Below are 21,114 nucleotides of genomic sequence, written 5' to 3'. Positions count from 1 at the left end.
GAAATAGAAATTTAATTCGGAAGTCGAAAATTTTAATGAATTGTTTAAAATGGAATTTTAGAATAAATAAATAAAATAATAATAATAATGAAAATAATGATTAAATAAATAAAACATGAATTTTGGAATTTTTTGAAATTGGAAGTTTTAGAGAATTGATTAAAAATGAAGTTTTAAAATAAACGAATGAACTATTAGTGATTAAATAAATTGAAGTGAGCATGGGAATTTTTGGGAATTGGAATTTTGATAAAATAAGTTGATATGAAAAACAAAATTTCAGAAATTGTAATTAAATTTAAACACTAGAATTTTGATGGCTTATTCAGAGATTGAATTTTAAAATAAATAAATAAAATAATGATCATTAAACCAATTGGTGTGAGAATTAAAATTTCAGGAATTAGGATTTAAATTAAGAAATTGGAATTTTGAAGATTATTAAAATGTTGAATTTTAAATAAATAATGATAATTAAATAAACTAATATGAGAATTAAAATTTCGGAAATTGGAATTTAAATTTAGGAATCGGATAATTTGAAGATTCTTAAAAGGTTGAATTTTAAAAATGAATAAATAAATAAAATAATAATGGAGAATTAAATTTTGATATTGAGAATTAAAATTTTGGAAATTGGAGTTTAAATTTAGAAATCGGAATTTCGAGGAGTAGTTTAAAGATTGAATTTTAAAGATAAGCAAGTGAATAAATAATGATGATTAAATAAATGGATGTGAGAATTAAAATTTCGGAAGTTGGGATCGGATTCGGAAGTCAGAAAATTAAGATTGTTTAAAGAAGGAAAACTTGAAATAAATAAATACAATGATAATAACGAATATAATGATTAAATGAATGAACGAGAATTTTGGAATTTCTTCAAATCGGAAATTGAATTTAAAGGTTGGAAAATTGGAATTGTATAAGGAAGGATATTTTGAAATAACTAAATGGGATAATATTGATAATAATGATAGTTGAAGTTTTTGAAAACTAGGTTTTAAAGATTGGAGCTTTGGCAACTAGATTAAAATTTTGAATCTTGACAATTAACTGTGGAAATTAAAAAAAAATATATATATATATATATATATATATATATATATATTCTAAAATGGAAACTTCAAAAATTAGATTTAAGAAGAGAACTTTGGACAATTAAACTATGAGAATATGGATTTTGAAAGTTAAACTGGAAAATTGCAACTATGAGAATATGAATTTTGAAAGTTAAACACTGGAAAATTGAAATAATAATAATAATAGTAACAATAAATGAACTTCAGGAAATTGAACTAGAGTGTGAATTTTTAATAATAACAATAATAATAATTATAATAATAATATTAGGATTTTAAAAGTTGAATTAATAATAATCATAATAATAATAAGATTTTGAAATAATAATAATAATAATAAGATTTTAAAAGTTGAACAAATGATAACATTGACAATGATAATAATAATAATAATAGTAATAATAATAATAATAACAATGATAAGATTTGAAAATTTGAACAAATAATAATAATGACAAAGATAATAATGATAATAATAATAGTTATAATAATAATAATAGTAAGGATAATAATAATTAATAATAATAATAGCAATAATAATAATTAATAATGGTGACATCCGTTAATAATCATAATAATAATAATATTCCGTTAATAATAATATCTGTTAACAATAATAACAATAATAATAATAATAACATCCGTTAATAATAATATCTGTTAACAATAATAACAATAATAATAATAATAACATCCGTTAATAATAATATCTGTTAACAATAATAATAATAATATTCGTTAATAATAATAATAATAATAATGATAATAATTAAAATTAATAATATCCGCTAATAATAATAATAAAACTAATGACAATAATAATAATAATAATAATAATAATAAAAATAGGGATATTAAACTATAGATTTTGGGAGTTGATTTAATAATAATAATAATACTAATAATAATAATAATAATTAATTGAATTTGAAGATTTAAATAATAATAGAGATGGGCTTAGGACCAAACGGGCTTAGGACAATGGCTACCAATTGAGCTCTTTAATGGGCCTAGGGTGGGGAGATTGAATCTCAAAGGAAGCTAGTGGGCCTTGGGCATCATGGTGGTGCATGGCATGGAGGGCCTCATCAGCATGCTTGGGCTGGGCTTCATCTTCATCCTAGCTCCCTCCCTGCGTCTGGCTGCTACACCTGGGAACCACCTTCTCGCGGCGGCAACAGCGGCGCGGTCCTGGAGCGAGTGCAGCGTGATCTCCACACGCCTGAAAATCTCTTCCCCCGTTTCGATAACTTGGCCATCGATGACCTCATTCCCACAACCAACAAGGAACAGAGCAACAAACAGGGGGAAGAAACCACAGGAAACAAAGCATGATTTTTATGTAATCAGGCTCAGAGATGAATTCATACATCAGGTGCTTATGGAAGGAGTTAGGGAAAACCAGAATAGAGTCAAACAGAGCACGTCCGCACACGGATAAATTCAGCAAAATAAACCAACAAATCCATGACATCCAAACCGACCAACAAATCACATCCCGGAATTAACAGAAGAAGTTAGCATAATAATGTCATAACGAATAAACATGGAGTTCACAGAAAATTTTACCTGAAAGTTTTCTTCTTGAGCAAGGTACCCTCGTCCTCCAACACTTTTTCCCTTCCTCCCTTTGCTCTGGATCCCCCCCTTTTTGCTCTTTCGTCGCGGTGCCTTCCAGCTGGTGTCGTCCCCCGCTTTCGATTTTCAGCCCCCAAAAAAAATCCAGAGGAGCCAAAACTCTCCTTTTTCTCTCTTTTTTCTCTCCCTTTTCTCTTTGTTGCAGCCAGCCTTCTCTGTCACCCCTTTTCCCTCCTTTCCAGCTGGTGTTCCCTTTCTTTACAAAACCTTTTTCCCCTCTTTCTCCTCCTCTCTCTTTCCGTCTAATCTGGCCGTAAAGGACCTGCCCATCTCGTCCTATGGCCGCCTTGTTTTGGCTGCCACCCCCAGCTCGTTCTCGGGTTCTGAAGCCGAGAGAGAGAAAGCCCAAAAGCAAAAGCAAAAGAGCATAAAATGATAAACTAAAAAAAGAAAAAAAAAAAAACCCTACTGCTGAGGGGGGTCTACACTATAATATTTGTAATAGTTAAACCCAAAAATTTGATTTAAAATTTGAATATTAATAATTATAATAAATATGGGGCTCACAAACCGTCCTAACAAAGCAAGTGAATGCTTTGGATTTTAAAAGATTTTAGTTGAAAGATATTTTAGATATTTAAGCCTATTATTATCCTTCCTCAGAGTTATTAAAAGAGACGATTTTTTTTTCCAGTAATGATCACATTTGTTTATTATTATTATTATTTTATTTATTTTTAAAATTTCATCTTCAAATAATTTTTCTAAGATTCCAATTTTCATAAACTTAATTTTCAAAACTCCAATTCTCAATTAATTTTCAAAACTCCAATTTCTTTCAAATTTTATTTCCAAAATTCATATTCATAATTTAATTTTCAAAACTTCAATTCTCAAATAATTTTCAAAATTCCAATTTTTTTCAAATTTAATTCCCAAAATTCCAATTCTTAAATTTAATTTTTGAAACTAGCTCCAATTTTCAAATGATTTTCAAGATCTCATTTTTCAAATAAATTTCAAAACTCTTGTTTTTATTTTTGCAAATAATTTTAATTTCACTCCGATTTTCAAATATTTTTTAATTCTACTACTTTTCATCATTCATTAGGATTTTAAGTTGCTAAAAATCCCATTTTTAAATAAACTTGCTGTCTTTCCTTTTAGGTAAACCTTTTTCTCAAATTTTCTTTGATTTTAAAATATTTTTTTTTGTTTTCCTTTATTTTTAATAAGCATGAATGAATTTTCATAACTCCAGAAACAATGAAATTTATGAGATTGGTTCATGCAAAATCAATTAGGCTTTGGTGGGGGCCCTACATATGAGTTTTCTCTTTTGATTGTTAGTTGTTATGCTTAATGAATATTGTTTGATCTTTATCTTGCTCTTTGATATGCATGTGATGATTTTATAATTGAGCTAATCTTGTTTCCATGGTAGCACACTATTAATTGCTGCTAAGGTATGATGTCATTCTCACTTCGCTTATTCTTATGCATGATTCGCTTTATTATTTGATTATTTCATTGGTATCTATTGATTTCTTAATCAATTGTGATGTTTGCTTCATTTTATTAGTAGAGACCCGTTTTTAGGGACTTAGAGAGGTGCTACGGTCTTTACTGTACATTTCCGATAAGTAACCTGACCCCCCAAGCTCTGATTTGGTTTTTCAGAAACCACATTTTCCAAAATAAGGAGTTATAGGATTTTCTTTCTTATTTCGTTTACCCTTTAAAAATAAAACAAAAATAAGTGGCGATTCCAAGTCTTTTCTAAAAATCATATTTTTCATCAAATAAAAAAACGAGTTCATCATCGAATGAAAGTGCATGAGTAGAAATGCGGGGTCCATAAAAACACATTACTTTTATTTTAAAAATATTTTTAGAAGTACTTTTGTTTTAAATAGTAAAATTAAATAATAAATTATACTATCATTATATATAATAATTGTAATAGTTGAACCCAAAATTTTGATTTAAAATTTGAATGTCAATAATTATAATAAATATGAGGCTCACACACATCATAAATGTTCTGACAAAGCAAGTGAATGCCTTGAATTTTAAAAGATTTTAGTTGAAAAATATTTTAGATATTTAAGCCTATTATTATCCTTACTCAGAATTATCAAAAGAGATGATTTTTTTTTTCTCCGGTAATTATCACATTTAAACCCATACTAATCATATAATTCTCCCAAAAAACAAGTGTGGTGGTGGTGGTGGGGGCTTGAGCAAAGCATTTTAAAAGCTTTTAATTGAAAGATATTTTTATTATCCTTCCTAAGAGTTATCGAAAGAGTCTAACTTTCTCGGTTTAAAACCATCCTATCAGATGATTCTCCCACAAAACAAGTGTGGTGAGGTGGGTGGGGCTTGAGCAGTTAATTGCTGTTTTCAAAGGGTCACATCCTTGTACGATGCTTAAGCCGAAGCAATCCACAATCCACGTCCTAATGGATTTTCTTTGAACTTTTTCTTTCATGAAGGGTAGAAGAAAGAAGAATTCTGGATGGATAAGGTTAGGCCCTGGCGGGGGACATTTAGTCCCTTTCCATGGACATAACTGTAATATTCTTCGTTTGTGAGTTGTTGCTTGGCCGCCTCCTTCCACTTGATCCCGTCACCATGCAACACTCCCTCCCATCGTCAACTTATCAAACTCCCATCTCACCACCATGCACACCATCGGAATGAATTTGACCACAATTATGGTTACCATTCTCCTTTGGAAACATATATATAAATTAAATTTTATTTTGTTTACATCAAAATTAAAATTTAGTAATAGTTATACAAAAAAAAAAAAAAAAAATCTTCTTATATAAATATAAAAATATAAAATATAAAAATTATAGAAGCAATATCTGGTGGACACATTCATTCCAAACCCATCTCGTTTAATCTAATTCTTGTTTATACCCTAAAAGATTATGATTTGTAACGTGTTTAGCAACTAGACTTTATATATATATAAAATATTTTATAAAAATATAAATTGCTGAAAAAAAATGGGTTTTGACTCATTAATTTGAAAAAATATAAAAAAAGAACTTCAATTTTTATAAATCAGTCTTATCTCTATCTATTTAAAAATACTTTAAAATATTTGTACTTTTATAACTATTTTCTGAAATACACTTTTACTTGATAATATTAAATAAAATTATTAAAAAAATTAATATATTATTTTAATTTGATAAAAATATCTTACAAATAAATATATTATAATTTTTTTTATATAATATGAAATACAAATTATTTTTGGAAAAAAAAAATGTCTAGATCATCAAGTGCTAAATAAAATCTATTTAATTCTCTAATTAATAATAATTTTATATCTTATTTTCTATAAATTCACTCATTCTTTCTTTTTTTAATAAAGTTGAATAAAAATTTTATTAGTTGACATCAATAATAAAATATGAAATTTTAAAAAATAAAAATAAAATTAAAACCAAAATAATTAAAAATCAAATATAATTAAAAAATAAAATAAAAATTAAATATAATTAAAACAAAAAAACTTAAAAATTAAAAATAAAATATTACTTTCCAACTCTTTTTTAAATCTACATTTTCTATTAGTATGATTTAGTAAAATAATAATTAATATTTTATTTTCATATTTTTAACTTTTGGTGTTATTAACGGACTAGTAAAAGATCCTTTTAAGAAATAATTATTTGACTTGTAAAACAATATATGTATTTTAAAATATTTTTAAGTGAATGAAAATAAATTTAATTTATCAAAATTGAATTTATTTTATTTTTATATTTTTTCAAAATAGCGAGTAAAAACCCACTTTTTTTTTTGAAATTATTTCATAAAGAATTATTTAATATTTAAACATAAATGAAAAGAATTATTGTTTAAAGTGATTTATTAGATATTTTAAAAAATTATTTTTAAATTTTATAAAATATTGAATTTTGTTAAACAATTATGTTGTTTTTGGAATAAATTGGAAGTGAACTTTTAAGCCATATTTTATTTTGATGTGGTCAATGACTCAATGAAAATTATTTTTTAAATTTTATGAGTGAAAGGTAGGGAGTAGGGAGTGAGGCAAGGTTAACCCTTCGGTTATGGCGTTATCCACGCGCGGACACCACTCTCCGCTATCCCAGAGGGCCGCAGCATAGCATAGGAGTTAAGCTTGGGAGAGCGTCTATCGATTTTCACGCCCTAAATCTCAACTGCTCTTAACACTCTCTCTCTACAAATTGTCGTTTTCCGCTTCTTCCCTTCTGCTCATCAACTATGGATCCAAACCCTAAAACCTTCCCGGTTCTCTCTTACGTCATGTCTCGACTTCCTAAACTTGGTTCCAAACCCCCCGCCTCCGACTCTTCCCAAATCGACATCGAGTCCGGTGATGTTGGTGCTTCCACCTCTGCCACCGGCGGATCTGGTGAGCTCGTCGATCAGATGCCTCACCTTAGTCACCCCAAAATCTTGGCCTCCATGACTCTTGCTATCTCCGACGTCGCCCAAACCCGATCTGTCCTCCAAACCCTCGGTGAACGACCTGATCACGAGGCAGTCGACAAAGCCAAGGCCAAAATCGTGGAAATCGACTCCCGACTGTCGAAGCAGCTCGAGGAAATCGTGCTCTCGCCTCGGCCGTCGAGCATCGAGCGGCTGCAGTTCAGGGCGCATCAGGCGGAGAAGGAGCAGGAATGCCGGCAGGCGGCGGAGAAGGAGAAGCAGATTTACAAGGCTGTGGTGCAGCTGGATGAGATGCACGAGGCATACGAGAAGTTGTTGAAGGAGGCAGAGGAGAGGCTGGTCAAGCTTTACGAGTCAGCATCGGCTTTTGCCGATGACGTGGAGCATTTGCCCGTGAAGGAGGAGACGAATGAGGAGGTTGTTGGGGTCTTGCAAGAGGCGTCTGGAAAAGGGTTAGAGAGAGTGGATCTATCTGGTCGGCGGTTGCGGTTTTTGCCAGAAGCGTTTGGGAAGATTCGTAGCTTGGTTGCGCTCAATCTCTCTTGCAATCAACTTGAGGTTAGTTTAGATCTTAAATTTGAATAATTTGTTTAGAACAGTTCAAGTGATCATACTCTTTATTGCGTGTGAAATGGATGGCTGATGCTGTAATTCGGTACTTCTTTTGCTTTGAGTTGATTGAATGCAACCATTTTTGTCGATCGGATTGTTATTTGCAATTATATGAATCAGTAAGCGTCCGTGTTTCACTGCCTGTTTGTCTGATTGAAAATTTATTATAGTCATTACTGGATTTCCTATTTCATAAGTAGGAAAATCCCGTTTTTCCCCTGCTCGTGAATGGTGTTCTTAGGCAGTTCAGCACTTATGCATGAATACAATTTGCCCAGTTCACTGGCATGACTCTTTTTCCGATTATACATGAAGCGAGATTCAAACACTAGACTTACCCCACCCCGCCTGTTTACTCCTTAGCCAAAGTACGGGGGCTTAATTAGAATTCATTGTTCTAGTCTACTATTGTCTGCATTTCGCTAGGGCATGTTTATTTTGTGAGAAACTTAACTAGGGGATGAATATCTCATTTCTGCGAATAAGATTCTCGGAGACAAAAATCTCATTTCTACTTATAAGATTCTCATGTTCTGAAGTACGCATGGTTACTTCTGCCTCTGTTGTATATGGAATATGTTCAAAATTAGAATGTTGTACTCATATAAGACATGGTATTTATTCAATGGAATGAAAAGGGGAATGTAGAGAGTTTAATTTTATTTTCTTCTGTATCAGTTCCTACGATATCCAAATGGTAGAATGGTAACAAATTTTTTGAGGGGAATCTTCAATTTCTGATTTAATCAAAATTAGAAGAGAATCTCATCCTCACTTCCAATTTTGAATTTAGATGCTGACCAACTAAACACACCCTTAGGGTTTGCTTGGCTCCTTGGAAATCCATTCTTTATTTATCAATTAGGAGTAATTTTCCATCCTAGTCTTGGATTGGTGGGGAAAAAGAAAGATGGCTAACCCCTGCAGGAGGGAACATTTCAGGGTATAGGACCCTTTGTCATGGGTGTAAAAGGTCCAATTGTTGTGCTGTGGGATTGGCTTAGAAATTTTATCTTGCTTGGTCTTGATTGAACTTAAGTTAAGCTCAACTTGCCTTCTTTCGGCTTCCTCCCTGCGTTTTAGGCCCTCTCACTGATCTCACTGACATAAAAGAATTAACAGATGGGTGTTGCAACTTCCTCTTGATTGGGTTCAAGAGATGCACAAAAGATTTGGACTTTGGAGTGATGGCTTTTGGTTATTATTACCATGTTTCTCTCTTTTGATTTAATTAGTTGGAATGGATGGACTTTGGGTTCCCTTTTATATATATATTTAATTAGTTGAGCACATTTCATTTATATGCTAGTTGTTGAAAGGGGCGATGCAGCAATCTGTTAGGCTAGATCATGTATGCTTCTTATGGATGATTCTTGCAAATTCTACAATGTTGTGATGCACAGATTATTTTTTCCCTTTTTTTTTTTAATGAGAAAAAAAAAATGCACAGATCCTTAGCTAAACATACATAGAACTATCCAATGTAACATGATATAGAATGCCTTCTGTTTGTCTGACCATCAAAATGCATGCCTAGATGGAAGTCTTGTTAGATTTGGTCACACCAAGGTCTCTAAATGCAGTTGTCATTTAGGGATCATTTAGAATTGTTAAAACCACTCTTGTTTATCATTGGTGCATGTAACTTTTTAAATACTGTGTATGAACTTCTATGTTGTTTTGTTTTACATTTATGCTTTGTTTTGTAGTTGAATGTTCTTTCTTTGTTATACATGTTTGTGTGTTTGTTGTGTTAAGATGTTTTTCCTTTCCCTTTTTATTTGTTGAAATTTCATTTTATCTTATAATAAAGGATATTTTAATGTAAAGTTATTCCTGCCCAACACCTGTACCTGAGATCAATATATATGTGTTTCTTTGTGTTTGGATGCAAATGTTTGTAGCATAATATGTTGGCAAAGAACAACTATTTGTGTGATGCAGACTTGTCCTTGCAACTATGGGATTATCAAATTTAGAAGAAAATTGATTTATTGAATTCACGGACTCGTTATGATGTGGAAAAAAATTATTTGGCTGAGGTTTTAGCTTTTCATAATCTCTTCCTGATATTTGGGGTTCCCATGTGAGGGAAACAGTTCATTCCTGATTCGATAGCTGCACTAGAAAATCTCGAGGAGCTTAATCTTTCTTCAAATCTTTTAGAGTTGCTTCCAGACTCTATTGGGTTGTTGGTTAATTTGAAGATCTTGGATGCCTCTGGGAACAAGCTGCTTGTCTTACCTGATAGCATTTGTCATTGCAGGTAATTTTGTTTGATCATAGACTTGATGTTCTCTTTTCAGATTTTGCTTCTCCCTTTCTTCTTTCCTCCCCAATCCCCCCCGCCTTTTTGCCGACCTATTTAGTTTTTCGTCTTGATTTGCTCCAGGTCATTGGTCGAGCTGGATGTGAGCTTCAACAACCTGACATATTTGCCAACTAATATTGGGTATGAATTGGTGAATTTAAAGAGGCTTTCAATCAATCTGAACAAGATCCGTTCCCTTCCCACTTCTATTGGTGAAATGAGGTCTTTGTGCCATCTTGATGCCCACTTCAATGAGCTCCGTGGCCTTCCATTTGCGATAGGGAGATTGACTAATCTTGAGACCCTCAATCTGAGTAGTAATTTCAGTGACCTCACAGAACTTCCTGAAACAATTGGTGATTTAACAAACCTGAGGGAACTTGATCTCAGCAACAACCAAATCCAAGCTCTTCCTGATACTTTTGGCCGGCTTGACAATCTGAACAAGCTCAACTTGGACCAAAACCCTCTTGTTATTCCCCCTGTGGAGGTTGTGAATGAAGGAGTTGAAGCTGTTAAGGTTTTCATGGCCAAGAGGTGGCTTGAGATTCTTGTGGAGGAAGAACAGAAGAGCTTGCTTGAGGTGAAAGAACAAACACAGACTGGTTGGTTGACACGCAGCACCTCCTGGTTGGGTGGTGTTGTTTCAGGTGTAAGCCAGAGTGTTTCAGGGTATTTAGGACCTGGTCCCAGAGACCCTTACCTTGATCAGCAATTATGATCTCAATGTGCTCTGAAATTTATTTTTTGAGCAACCACTTTCATTTGGATGACATGGCTTCCAGCAGCAAGCATGGCACATTCTCTTCTCCACTGTATTCAGTCTGTTTGAGAGAGTCGATTATCTAGCATTTTTTTTTTCCTTCAGTCCAATTCTTGGGATATGTTCATAAATTTTGCCAGAATAAATATGGTGTTTTTATATATGTATTTTTCTTGCTTTAGGCAATTTCTTATAGTTGCGCTGTACATCTACACGAAATGGAGTTTCCAATGTTAGCACCAAACAGTGTTGCAGTTGTTAATTTCAGGTTGAATGGATTAATCATGAAGTTTTCTTAATATTTGCAGCTGTGTGGCAATAATCTTATCTAACCTTATCTTCTTTTTTATTTTTTATTTATTTTTTTTTTTTATGGTTATTAGTAATTTAGGACAGGGATGAGGTTGGTCATGGTCATAAGCCATCACTTGGAAAGAAATATACAGCTGTCAATCAGGGTATTGGAACAGATTTTCACTTGAATGTTGTCTGCATTCCAGTTTTTTTCCTTCTGAGTGATTCCGACTGGGGGTGAGCTTTTTGCAACTTGCAGTATCAAAGTTTGATGGATGGGCACAATTGGTGAGGAAACAGCCAAAACCCTTTTTGACCATATCGTTTAGATGGTTGCATTTTCTTCCTCATGAATCTCACCATGGCCACTCAATTTTCTTCCAAAAGTGACAATCTTTATTTCTTAATCAACTTGCCATCCATGGGATTGGATTGAATAAAGGTGTGTTTTAGGCCAGTTTTTTTTTTTAAGAAAAAAAGAAGTTAAATTATTATAAGGATTTAATACCTTGTACATTCTCAATATATCGCTTATTTTACATATTGCTCAATCATGTTTAAAATCGAACACATTACATTCCAAGCTTTTTAGATGAAAATGTTCAAGTGTTGCGCACGAGACTGACTAATTAAGGGTAAATTTATAAATTCACTCACCCAAAAAACTCCAAGCAAATCTCTCCTTCCCTTGTTCGTCTTCATTCTTCATCGAAACCCTAACCCTAAAATCTTGATTCAAGTTTTATAGGTTAAAAATGAGGAACTCCAAAAGCAAACCGATGAAGTCAGCATTGCCAAATCTATTCATCAGTTTTTACAATTGGGTTTAATGGATGTTTTGGTTTTGACTTGCTGCCCTACCCCATGCACTGAACCCTACTTATCTAACTCCTGCCTACTCCCCATAGGCCATAACTACGGCATAATTTTGAGTGTTTGATACTGCAACCCAAGTTAAGAATCCACCTACGAAGTAGAAACAATATCAAATAAGAAAAAGGGTGGTTCAAGGCGACAATCTTATTAATGGCAGAGCACAGGCAACACGTCTCTCTTTCAGATATTACGTTTTCTTCTTTGCCTTCTAAGACTTTTCTTTTCCTCACTTTCTTTAAGAAAATGTGGATGGGGCCAATTGCTTGTTGATCCGGTTCAAAGTATGATGGAGTTGAGATTGTGATTTTTTGTCCAAAATTAACAAACAAAAAGTCATGTCATCTTTCCATAAGTTTTTATATTGATAGAAAAGACAACATATTGAAAAGAAAAGACAAAATTATTTTTAAAAATTTCTAACATTATTTCACCATTATTCTCTGAAAACAATTTTTAAAAACATAATGAAATAAACAACAATTTTTAACGAATAAGTACGAATTGTTTTCATTGATTTTTAAAAATAAAAGGAAATTATTGATCCATTTGATCATATTTTTTTAAACTTGTTTTTAAAAATAAAATTTAAAAAATATGACTTAAATATCCTTATAAATTGGGTTGCTATGCCAATTATTTTGAAAATTAACTGTCATCATTTTGAAATTCTATTCCTAATTTTTGTGTGTTGGTGACCTATTGAGGAAGATTGTGTTCTTAGAAGTATTCGAAAAGGTTAATAGCTACGTGAGTTAGGGAAGGTGAAGATGGGATGATTTCTTATTAATAACAAAGGGAAATTTTATTCTATGTTTATTTTTTTAAAAAAAATTTAAGAAAAGAAAAAGTAGATATGAAATATAGAAAAAAAAAAAAATGAAAGCAAATGAAAAATAGATTTAATTTTTTTTTTATATTTACTTTTTTTTATCTCATTTTTCATAAAATCATTTTCTTTAATTTTCTTGAGGTAGGATTTGATGTTTTTAACTCTCTTTAATGCAATAGAGTTTTTCACAGCTTTCTGCATTGGTTGGTTCAAGGGATTGGAAGGAGGCAGATTTTAAAAGAATTAGGTGGCATTTGTTTTTCATTTAATTTTAAATAAAAATAAAAATTAAATGATATTTAATATTGTTAAATATTAAGTTATTCATTCTTTTTAATATTTCATATCTATTAAGTATTTAAAAATAAAGAAAAATCAATGATTACTTTTAATATTTAAAAAAAGTCAAATATTTTATTTTCCTCTACTTAGTTAAAAATTTAAGGAATAAGTAATAAAATTTTAAAAATATTTTTTAAAAAATTAAAATTCAATTAGTAATATTTCTTGTACGATTTTTCTGAAAAAATCATTTTTAGAAAAAATATTTTAATTAAAAACACTTCAAATAGAACCGTTTTCAAATGCATTAGTGTATTTGATAGTATTTTTGTTTGAAATATTTTTAGTAATAAGTGTTTTTGAAATAATCAATTGTCAAGTGTATTTCTAGGAAGCATAACAAATGATTTTTCAATTGACACTTAACTTTTTTCAAAAGTGTTTTTATGCTAAAAGTACTTTTAAAAGCATTCCTAGCATAAAAAAAAAAATTAAAGAAAAATAAGGCATTTAACAAATTTATAAAGCATTTTTATAAAATTTGCTTATGGTGGATGATACATTTTTTATTTATTGATTGCTCATTTTCTCGAAAAAAAAAAAAAAGATACTTATCGTCTTTTTATTTTTAGTAGTTTATAGTTATAACGACTCACACCTAACTATGTAGATATTGTCTGCTTTAAGCCTAAATAGGCCTTGGACCCTCATGATTTTAAAACGTGTCTACAAGGTTAATAAGAACCCATACTTATATGGTGCCAAAAACTTTTTCCTCTTTCCAATATGGGATATCCATGCAAACACAATATCCTTGTTGTGTCTCATACGATTACGAGGCCAAACAGACAAACATCTCTTATGAGGCTAAACAAACTCCTCCACTGGAGTCAGGGATCAACTCTAGTACCATTTGTAATGACCCACTCCCAACTGTATAGATATTGTTCGCTTTAAGCCTAAAAGAGCCATCACAACTTTAAAATGTGTCTATAGGGTTAAGAGAAGCCTATTCATATTTAGCGTTAGAAACATTCTTCCCTATTTGATGTGGGATATCACAAACACCCCTTTATGTAGACACAATGTTCTCGTTGTGTCCCATGAGATTGCAGGGTTAAATAAACAAACATCTCTCATGGGGCCAAACAAACCCTCACATTGAGGTCAAAAATTGATTTTGATACCGTTTGTAATGACTTGCACCCAACCATGTATATATTGTCCACTCTAGAGCTAAAAGAACTCTCACGACTTTAAAACGTGTCTACATGGTCAAGAGGGACCTATGCTTATATAGTGTCAAGAACTTTCTCCTCTATCCTATATAAGATATCACAAATATTTGTAATAACTCGCACCCAATTGTATAAATATTGTTTGTTTTGGATCCAAAGAGGCTTTTAGGGCCTTAAAATGCGTCTACATGCTTTAGAGAAACTCATACTTATGTAGTGTTAGAAACTTTCTCCCCTATTTGATGTAAGATATCACAAACACACCCCATGTAGACACAACGTCATCGTTATGTTCCATGGGATTATAGGGTCAAACAAACCCCTACAACGGAGTCGGGAATCGACTTTGATACAATTTTGTAACTACCTCTCCACCCAATTGTGTAGATATTATTTGTTTTAAGCCCAAAAGGGTCATCAAGGCTTTAAAACGCTTTTATAGGGTTAAGAGGCTCTTATACATATATAACGCCAATAACTTTCTTTCATATCCAATGTGGGATATCACAAACACCCTCCTATGCAAACATAGTGTTCTCATTGTGTCTTATGAGATTGTGAGACCAAATAGACAAACACCCATCATAGGGCCAAACAAACCTTCACATCGGGGTCGAAGATCGACTTTGATACCATTTGTAATGACTCGCACCTAATCATGTAAACATTGTCTGCTTTGAGCCTAAAGGGGCCCTCACGACTTTAAAATGAGTCTACAAGGTTAAAAGGATCCCATACTTATATAACGTTAGAAACTTTCTCCCTTATCCAATGTGAAATATCACAAAAAGTATTCATGATCTCATCTAAAAATTAATTAATTATTATTGAGGTTAAGTTAAATCTATCATACTATATTCATGGTCATATTAATTTTATCTTAGGGTTTAATCATTCCATACATTAGTTTGATATCATCCTTATTTTGAGGCTCATCTATCCCTATGATTTATAGTCAGTTCATCTTAATTGAAGGCTTTTATAATGAGAGTTAACTATCTTACAACACATACTCATCTTAGAGCTTTTATGATCTCAATTCCAAGGTTTTTACAACATAAAGGGATGAGCTATTAGTAGCTAAAGTGCAAAAAGTAGTCCAATATAGCATGCATTTGGCAAGTATACTAAAAATATTTCCCATCCTCCATTTTCTTGAGATTTCAAGAACAACAAGGGCTCAGATGGACGGAGAAGGCTTCAAACGTGGTCTTGAATCTCCTCTCATTCCTAGGGATGAAAATGGTGTTGGATTTTGTGGAGAATCAACAAAGAAATGTTGTGATAAATCAGAGGCTTGGGCAGAGCTGAAGCAGCAAATGAAATTAGTAGGGTCTTTGGTTATGGTTAGTTTGTTGCAGTACAGTTTATAGATGATATATGTCATGTTTGTTGGCCATCTTGGGAGCTTTCTCTATCAAGTGCTTCCATCGCCACTTCATTTGCAGGAGTCACTGGTTTCAATTTCATGGTATAAGGCTTCTTCTACTCTTCTATGCTTACTTCACTACTACTTTGATTCTTTTGTGTAAAAGTTGGACTTGTTTTCATGTCGGTGGATTAAGTCACTAACAATGAAGTACTATAAGAAAAAAAAGATTATTATAGATTCTGTGTATGGGGTTATCAAATCCTAATTTTTTTCATCATTATGATTAATAATGAAGGAAATCAATTATAGAATCCTAGGTTATTAAGAGTGCGTTTGACAGTGATTCTAAAAAGTGTTTTTAGCCTTTCTAACACTTGAAAATTTTTATTTTTCAAGTGTTAAAAATGGTAAAAACATTTCTTAGAATCACTGTCAAACACACTCTAAATCTTAATGATCCTTTTAGGCAGAAAGAAAAGTTTTTTTTTTCCTGGTAGAAAGAGACTATGAGCTACCAATTTATTGAAAAATGAATATCAAATCGAAACTTTATAACATTTCTAAAAAAATTTGGCCTCTAAATCATAGACTCTATGCAACATTCTTTATAAAATATGGTCACTTATAAGTATGATCTCTGAAAGATGAATCTTAATGATAGAACACACCTAAAGGAGGGGGGAGGGGGGAGGAAGGTGAATAGGTGTTTTAGACCAATTTAAAAGTTTTCCAACACATGTTAACAAACCTTAACAATTTTTACAATTTTTTCTTCTCTTTACAAACTATAAGAAACACAAATTAGAAAACACATGGAAATATGAATGCAACAACACACCCCAATAAGAATAAAATGCAATTCACATGCACATGTTTCAAGACTCCTCAACAAAAACCTTAAAACAGTTTCTAATTAATAACAAGAGCATGATATCTCAATATTCCTATGATAAAAAATCATAAATAGCTTAAAAGGCAACTCATATCGGGTTTATCTCAACATTCCCAGAAATTAGATATCCAAATTATTAAAGAAAGCTAAAACTGAAAATGAAATGAAAAGGAGAATTAAAGACAATGAGGCAACACCAAAATTTATGTGGAAAACCTTCGAAGAGATAAAAACCATGGGCCTACAATCAATTGAAAATGTCCACTATGAAGAACAAAAGCTGAATACAAGGTTTTACCTAGCTCAAGCCTATCAATCCTTCCTGGATTACTTGACTAGTACCTTTCACTTTTAGTTTCTCACCTTCTTCTTTCAGAGCACACTTGGAGTCCACACCAAACTCAATCTCAATCTTTTCTTGAATCCACGCAAGAAGAAAATGAGTTTTTACACAAACCCAAAAGAATAAGAGATGAATGTTTAAGGAATCAACTCATTTTTCTTTTTAAAAATTCATTTAAAAATTTTCTTGGAAAACTTGGACGAGATTTTCTTAGTATGCAAACAACCTCAAAATGGTAAGGAATGAGGAGCTCTCTCTCACGACTACTACAATCTTTCTCATCCAGAAATGAGAAAAATTTGATTTTAAATGAGAATGAAACCCTTAATCCAAGGGTTGAGAAAAGATCTAAAAAAGAAGTTATTTGGATTGATCTACCCCTACACTTGGATCAATCCAGAAATAGGGGAACTTACAACTTTTACCAAAAATTATTTCTCTTAACTTCTTTTACATTTTTTTAAATAATTCAAGGCAACCAACATGTTGAAAAACATGATTGATTTGAATTCATTCAACACACACTCGGCTACATACCTTGGCCTCTTAGCAAATCCAAAGTCTTAATCTTCAAATGTCAAGTAGTCCGAAGAAGAATTGGAAAAACCGAGTTAGAAGACACTCAGAAATTTTGTTCGGAATTACCAACCTCGCTAAACACTCACAATCTCCATGAAAGAAAAGTTAACTCTTCCCTTAGATCTTACTTTGATCATCTCATCTGAAAGTTCTATTAGTGTTGATGACCCATCCTTTGACTTAAGAGTGGGCATTGTTGCACCCCAACATACGAGATTTTCTACTAACCCATCTTCCAAAGTTTAGATTAATTTATGTACATATGCTTTTGGTCTTTATGTATGTTCAGAGTGGATCCTGTCATTTTTTCTTTGTCTTGGTTCATTAAGAAAATCTTTAGGCCAAGAATTTAGATAGATAAATAGATACATACATACATACATAGTCGAAAAAGTCTAATATCTTAACTCTCATTGTGAATAGCTAAGAATGGGAAGTCCACCAGAAACATTCTATAGACAAGCCTATGGAGCAAAACAATATCATATGCTAGGTATATACATGCATAGGGCTCTACTCGTTCTTATGCTAATGTGCATTCCAATAGCATTCATCTGGGCCTATACAACTCAAAATTTCAGAATGGTTGGCCAAAACTCGAAAATTTCAATGCAAGCTAGAATTTATGCTCGTTGGTTTATCCCTAGTATTTTTGCTTATGGCATCCTTCAGTGCCAACTCAGATTTCTATAGGTTCAAAATAATGTGTGGTCATCAACAATTAGTACTAGATTTACAAGTTTAGTTCATATCCTCATGTGTTGGACTTTGGTTTTCAAAAATGGCTTTGGTAATGAGGTGTTGCCTTGTCCAATGCTATATTTTAATGGATCAATGTGTTGATTTTGGGAATTTATATAAAGTTTTCGCCTGCATGTCCAAAGACTTGGACAGGATTCTCCAAGGAGGGCATGAAGAATCTCCTTAGCTTTATTAGATTAGCAATTTCTTCTACTCTTATGGTCTGGTGAGTCTGATTATTTCCCGTACCATAAAATTATCCTTTTACAATAACATCAAAGCTCCTCAAAGTCATACAAAAATTTCAAATACTTCTGTTTAATCTAATTGTACCCATGCCTTGTATTAGCTTGGAGTTCTGGTCATATGAGTTTTTGGTTCTCATGTTTGGACTTTTTCCCAACCTAAATCTAGAAGCATCAATGATGTCAATCAGGTTTGTGTTCCATATATCCTAGATATAGATAAAGCCTCATAGAATCATGTAAATTGCCTTTAACTCAATTTCATTTGATGTATGAGTCTTCCATTGCTAACACCAATAATTTATCCCCCAGTCTAAACACAAGCTCAGTGGTATTCAGAATTCCCTTTGGTTTTGGCAGTGCAGTGAGGTATACTTCTAGTGTGACATGATCATATGATAATTCATTGCCCATACTGTTTTAAATTTATTGTGACCATTCTCTATTTCTTGGCTCTAAAGCATGAGAGTTTCAAATGAATTAAGTGCAGAGAGACCACAAGCTACGCAAATTGCAATACAAGTTGTGATATTCCTAGCCATTACAAAGGGCTTATCACTAAGCCTACTTGCAGTTGTTGTGTGAGGTGTGTGGGGATATTTGTACACCAATGAAGAGGAAGTTGTGACATATCTAGCATCCATCATGCCCGTTCTTGCTATATATAACTTTATGAATGGAATCCAAGGCGTGCTTTTATTGTAGTATGTGGCTCATATAGAGTGAAAGACACATGGAGAAAAAGGGCAAATACCCTTTTATGTAACCCTAATTGAGATATAGTGAAAGTCTTATTTCTTATTCATGTGGATGTAGACAATTTGCTGAACCACGTTAAATTTGTGTGTTTTCTTTTCATTTTTCTCTAAATTTTCACCAAGAATCGTTGCATGAAAATCAACAACTTTTAGGTCTGATCTTGATTCTATCATCCAACATTAGCTCCCATCTGCATTGAAAGCCATAAAAAGAATAAAGTAATAATTCATTATTTTCTAGTACTCTTTTCCTATTAAAATAGAACAATTTTTTTTTTTTTTTTTATGAGTTTAGTTATGAATATCACAAAAAATTGATCAATATGTATTACTAGAGGATGTGGTTAGCAGAAGATTGGTGCTTTTATAAATGTTGTTGCTTACTACCTTGTGGGTATTCTTTCAACAATCATCCTCACTTTTGTCTTGTCCATTGGAGGAAAGGTGTGTAAAAGTTTCATTTTCTTAGCAAGCACATATATTTCCATCCTTGTCTTATTGATGCTCATTTTCTCCTACATGGGCTTTGGATGGGAGTGGTCTACAAGCATTGTTGCTTTTAGCCATTACCATGAGCACGAATTGGGAACAAGTATGATCTTACTCTTTCGTTAATTCAATCACTAGGATTGTCTATATTTAGATGTTTTCCTTTTAATGGTTTTTGCTTCACTTTTCTCATGCAAGGATGGTTAGGGATAAAGTGAATGCTTCCAGTGTCCTATTAGAATGTAATCATCAAGTTGTTTAATTCATTAAATTTGGAGAATATCAATAGTTCCAAAACTAAGCTACCTAGTGGAGGATACTTTATGATCCAAATAAGGATTTGTTGTGATTCGGTAAAATGATCAAAGCATCAACCAGAACATCAGTTTCCCCAGAAGCCCTTCTTTTTTGGTAGTGATGGTATAATGTTGTCCTTAACTCCAAACTAAGAAGAAAGACTATGTTTGAGTTATCAGCAAGGAACTTATTTTGTATTATGAAATCTTCGAGTAAATTATGTTGGGGTTGATAATGACTCATAAGGGGTATCCTTTTCTTATTGCATATATTTTTCTAATGCAATAAGGACTTTTGAGGTTTATATTTTGGAGGTTGATTCCATAGTGGCCTATATTTTTTAGGTAGGAGAATGCCATTTTGCACCGTCTTCAATTGCCACTTTGAAACATAAAAGTCAGAAAGACATAAAACAAATGCTTTCATCTAGCAAAGAACAATACTTGTATTGAAATGTGATTGGAATAATGTCTGTCCACTAGTCTAGAATTATATATCAGTTCAATATTTCACTCAATCTATTCAAAGATCAAAATTGAATTGGAATAACTTTTTCATCATTCTCCCTATATTTTCAATCTAGTTTGAGAAAATTGATGATCTAACAATTGTTTACTCTCGTCCAATTCCTGGGAAATGTTCATAACTTAGTGCCAGATGATCAGGGTATGTTGTTGTGACCACAGTATCTTGTAAATCGGTTATGACCATAGTTTGAAATATTAGTAAATACGGATATATTGGTACTAAGATTTTATGGATATATCGGAAATATTGGTGGATATTTTGACAAAAATCTTGGTAAAGTGAAAATTATTTAAAATTCATGGAAACATTTAGAAAAACTAAAAAAAAAAATGATAAAATAAATAAAAATACATGTGTTAAAATTATTTTCTAAGTGTAATTGAGATAGATATGATCAAATAGACAAATATCGGTAAATAAGGATAAGTTGATATTAATAATTTATTACTTATCTAATAAAACTAATTTTTATTTATAAAATATTCGAACTTCATTATTATTATTTTTTATATTTTAGTATTTTTTTGAATTTATTTATATT

General features: G+C 31.9%; 1 protein-coding gene and 1 pseudogene across 1 annotated transcript; both read left to right on the top strand.

The window, feature by feature from the left end:
• The first annotated feature begins 6,767 nt into the window (after positions 1–6,767).
• LOC117904641 (plant intracellular Ras-group-related LRR protein 9-like) lies at positions 6,768–11,111 on the top strand. The gene is made up of 3 exons (XM_034817341.1): positions 6,768–7,682; positions 9,836–10,002; positions 10,129–11,111. The coding sequence occupies exons 1-3, from the start codon at positions 6,936–6,938 to the stop codon at positions 10,766–10,768; spliced, it is 1,554 nt and encodes a 517-aa protein (XP_034673232.1). The 5' UTR covers positions 6,768–6,935; the 3' UTR covers positions 10,769–11,111.
• A 4,402-nt stretch (positions 11,112–15,513) lies between these two features.
• Positions 15,514–20,010, top strand: LOC117904065 (annotated as a pseudogene).
• The last annotated feature ends 1,104 nt before the right edge of the window (positions 20,011–21,114 follow it).

Source organism: Vitis riparia, chromosome 17, assembly GCF_004353265.1.
Source record: "Vitis riparia cultivar Riparia Gloire de Montpellier isolate 1030 chromosome 17, EGFV_Vit.rip_1.0, whole genome shotgun sequence".
Classification (NCBI taxonomy): Eukaryota; Viridiplantae; Streptophyta; class Magnoliopsida; order Vitales; family Vitaceae; genus Vitis; species Vitis riparia.
Note: the sequence above shows the minus strand (reverse complement) of the source record. Positions and strands in the feature narration are given on the sequence as shown.

What these genes read in the sequence shown, in the direction of transcription:
- LOC117904641 (XM_034817341.1), top strand. Translation starts at nt 6,936, where the DNA reads ATGGATCCAAACCCTAAAACCTTCCCGGTTCTCTCTTACGTCATGTCT. An exon ending in TCTCTTGCAATCAACTTGAG is followed by an intron (nt 7,683 to 9,835) that starts GTTAGTTTAGAT and finishes TGAGGGAAACAG; the next exon opens with TTCATTCCTGATTCGATAGC. An exon ending in GATAGCATTTGTCATTGCAG is followed by an intron (nt 10,003 to 10,128) that starts GTAATTTTGTTT and finishes GATTTGCTCCAG; the next exon opens with GTCATTGGTCGAGCTGGATG.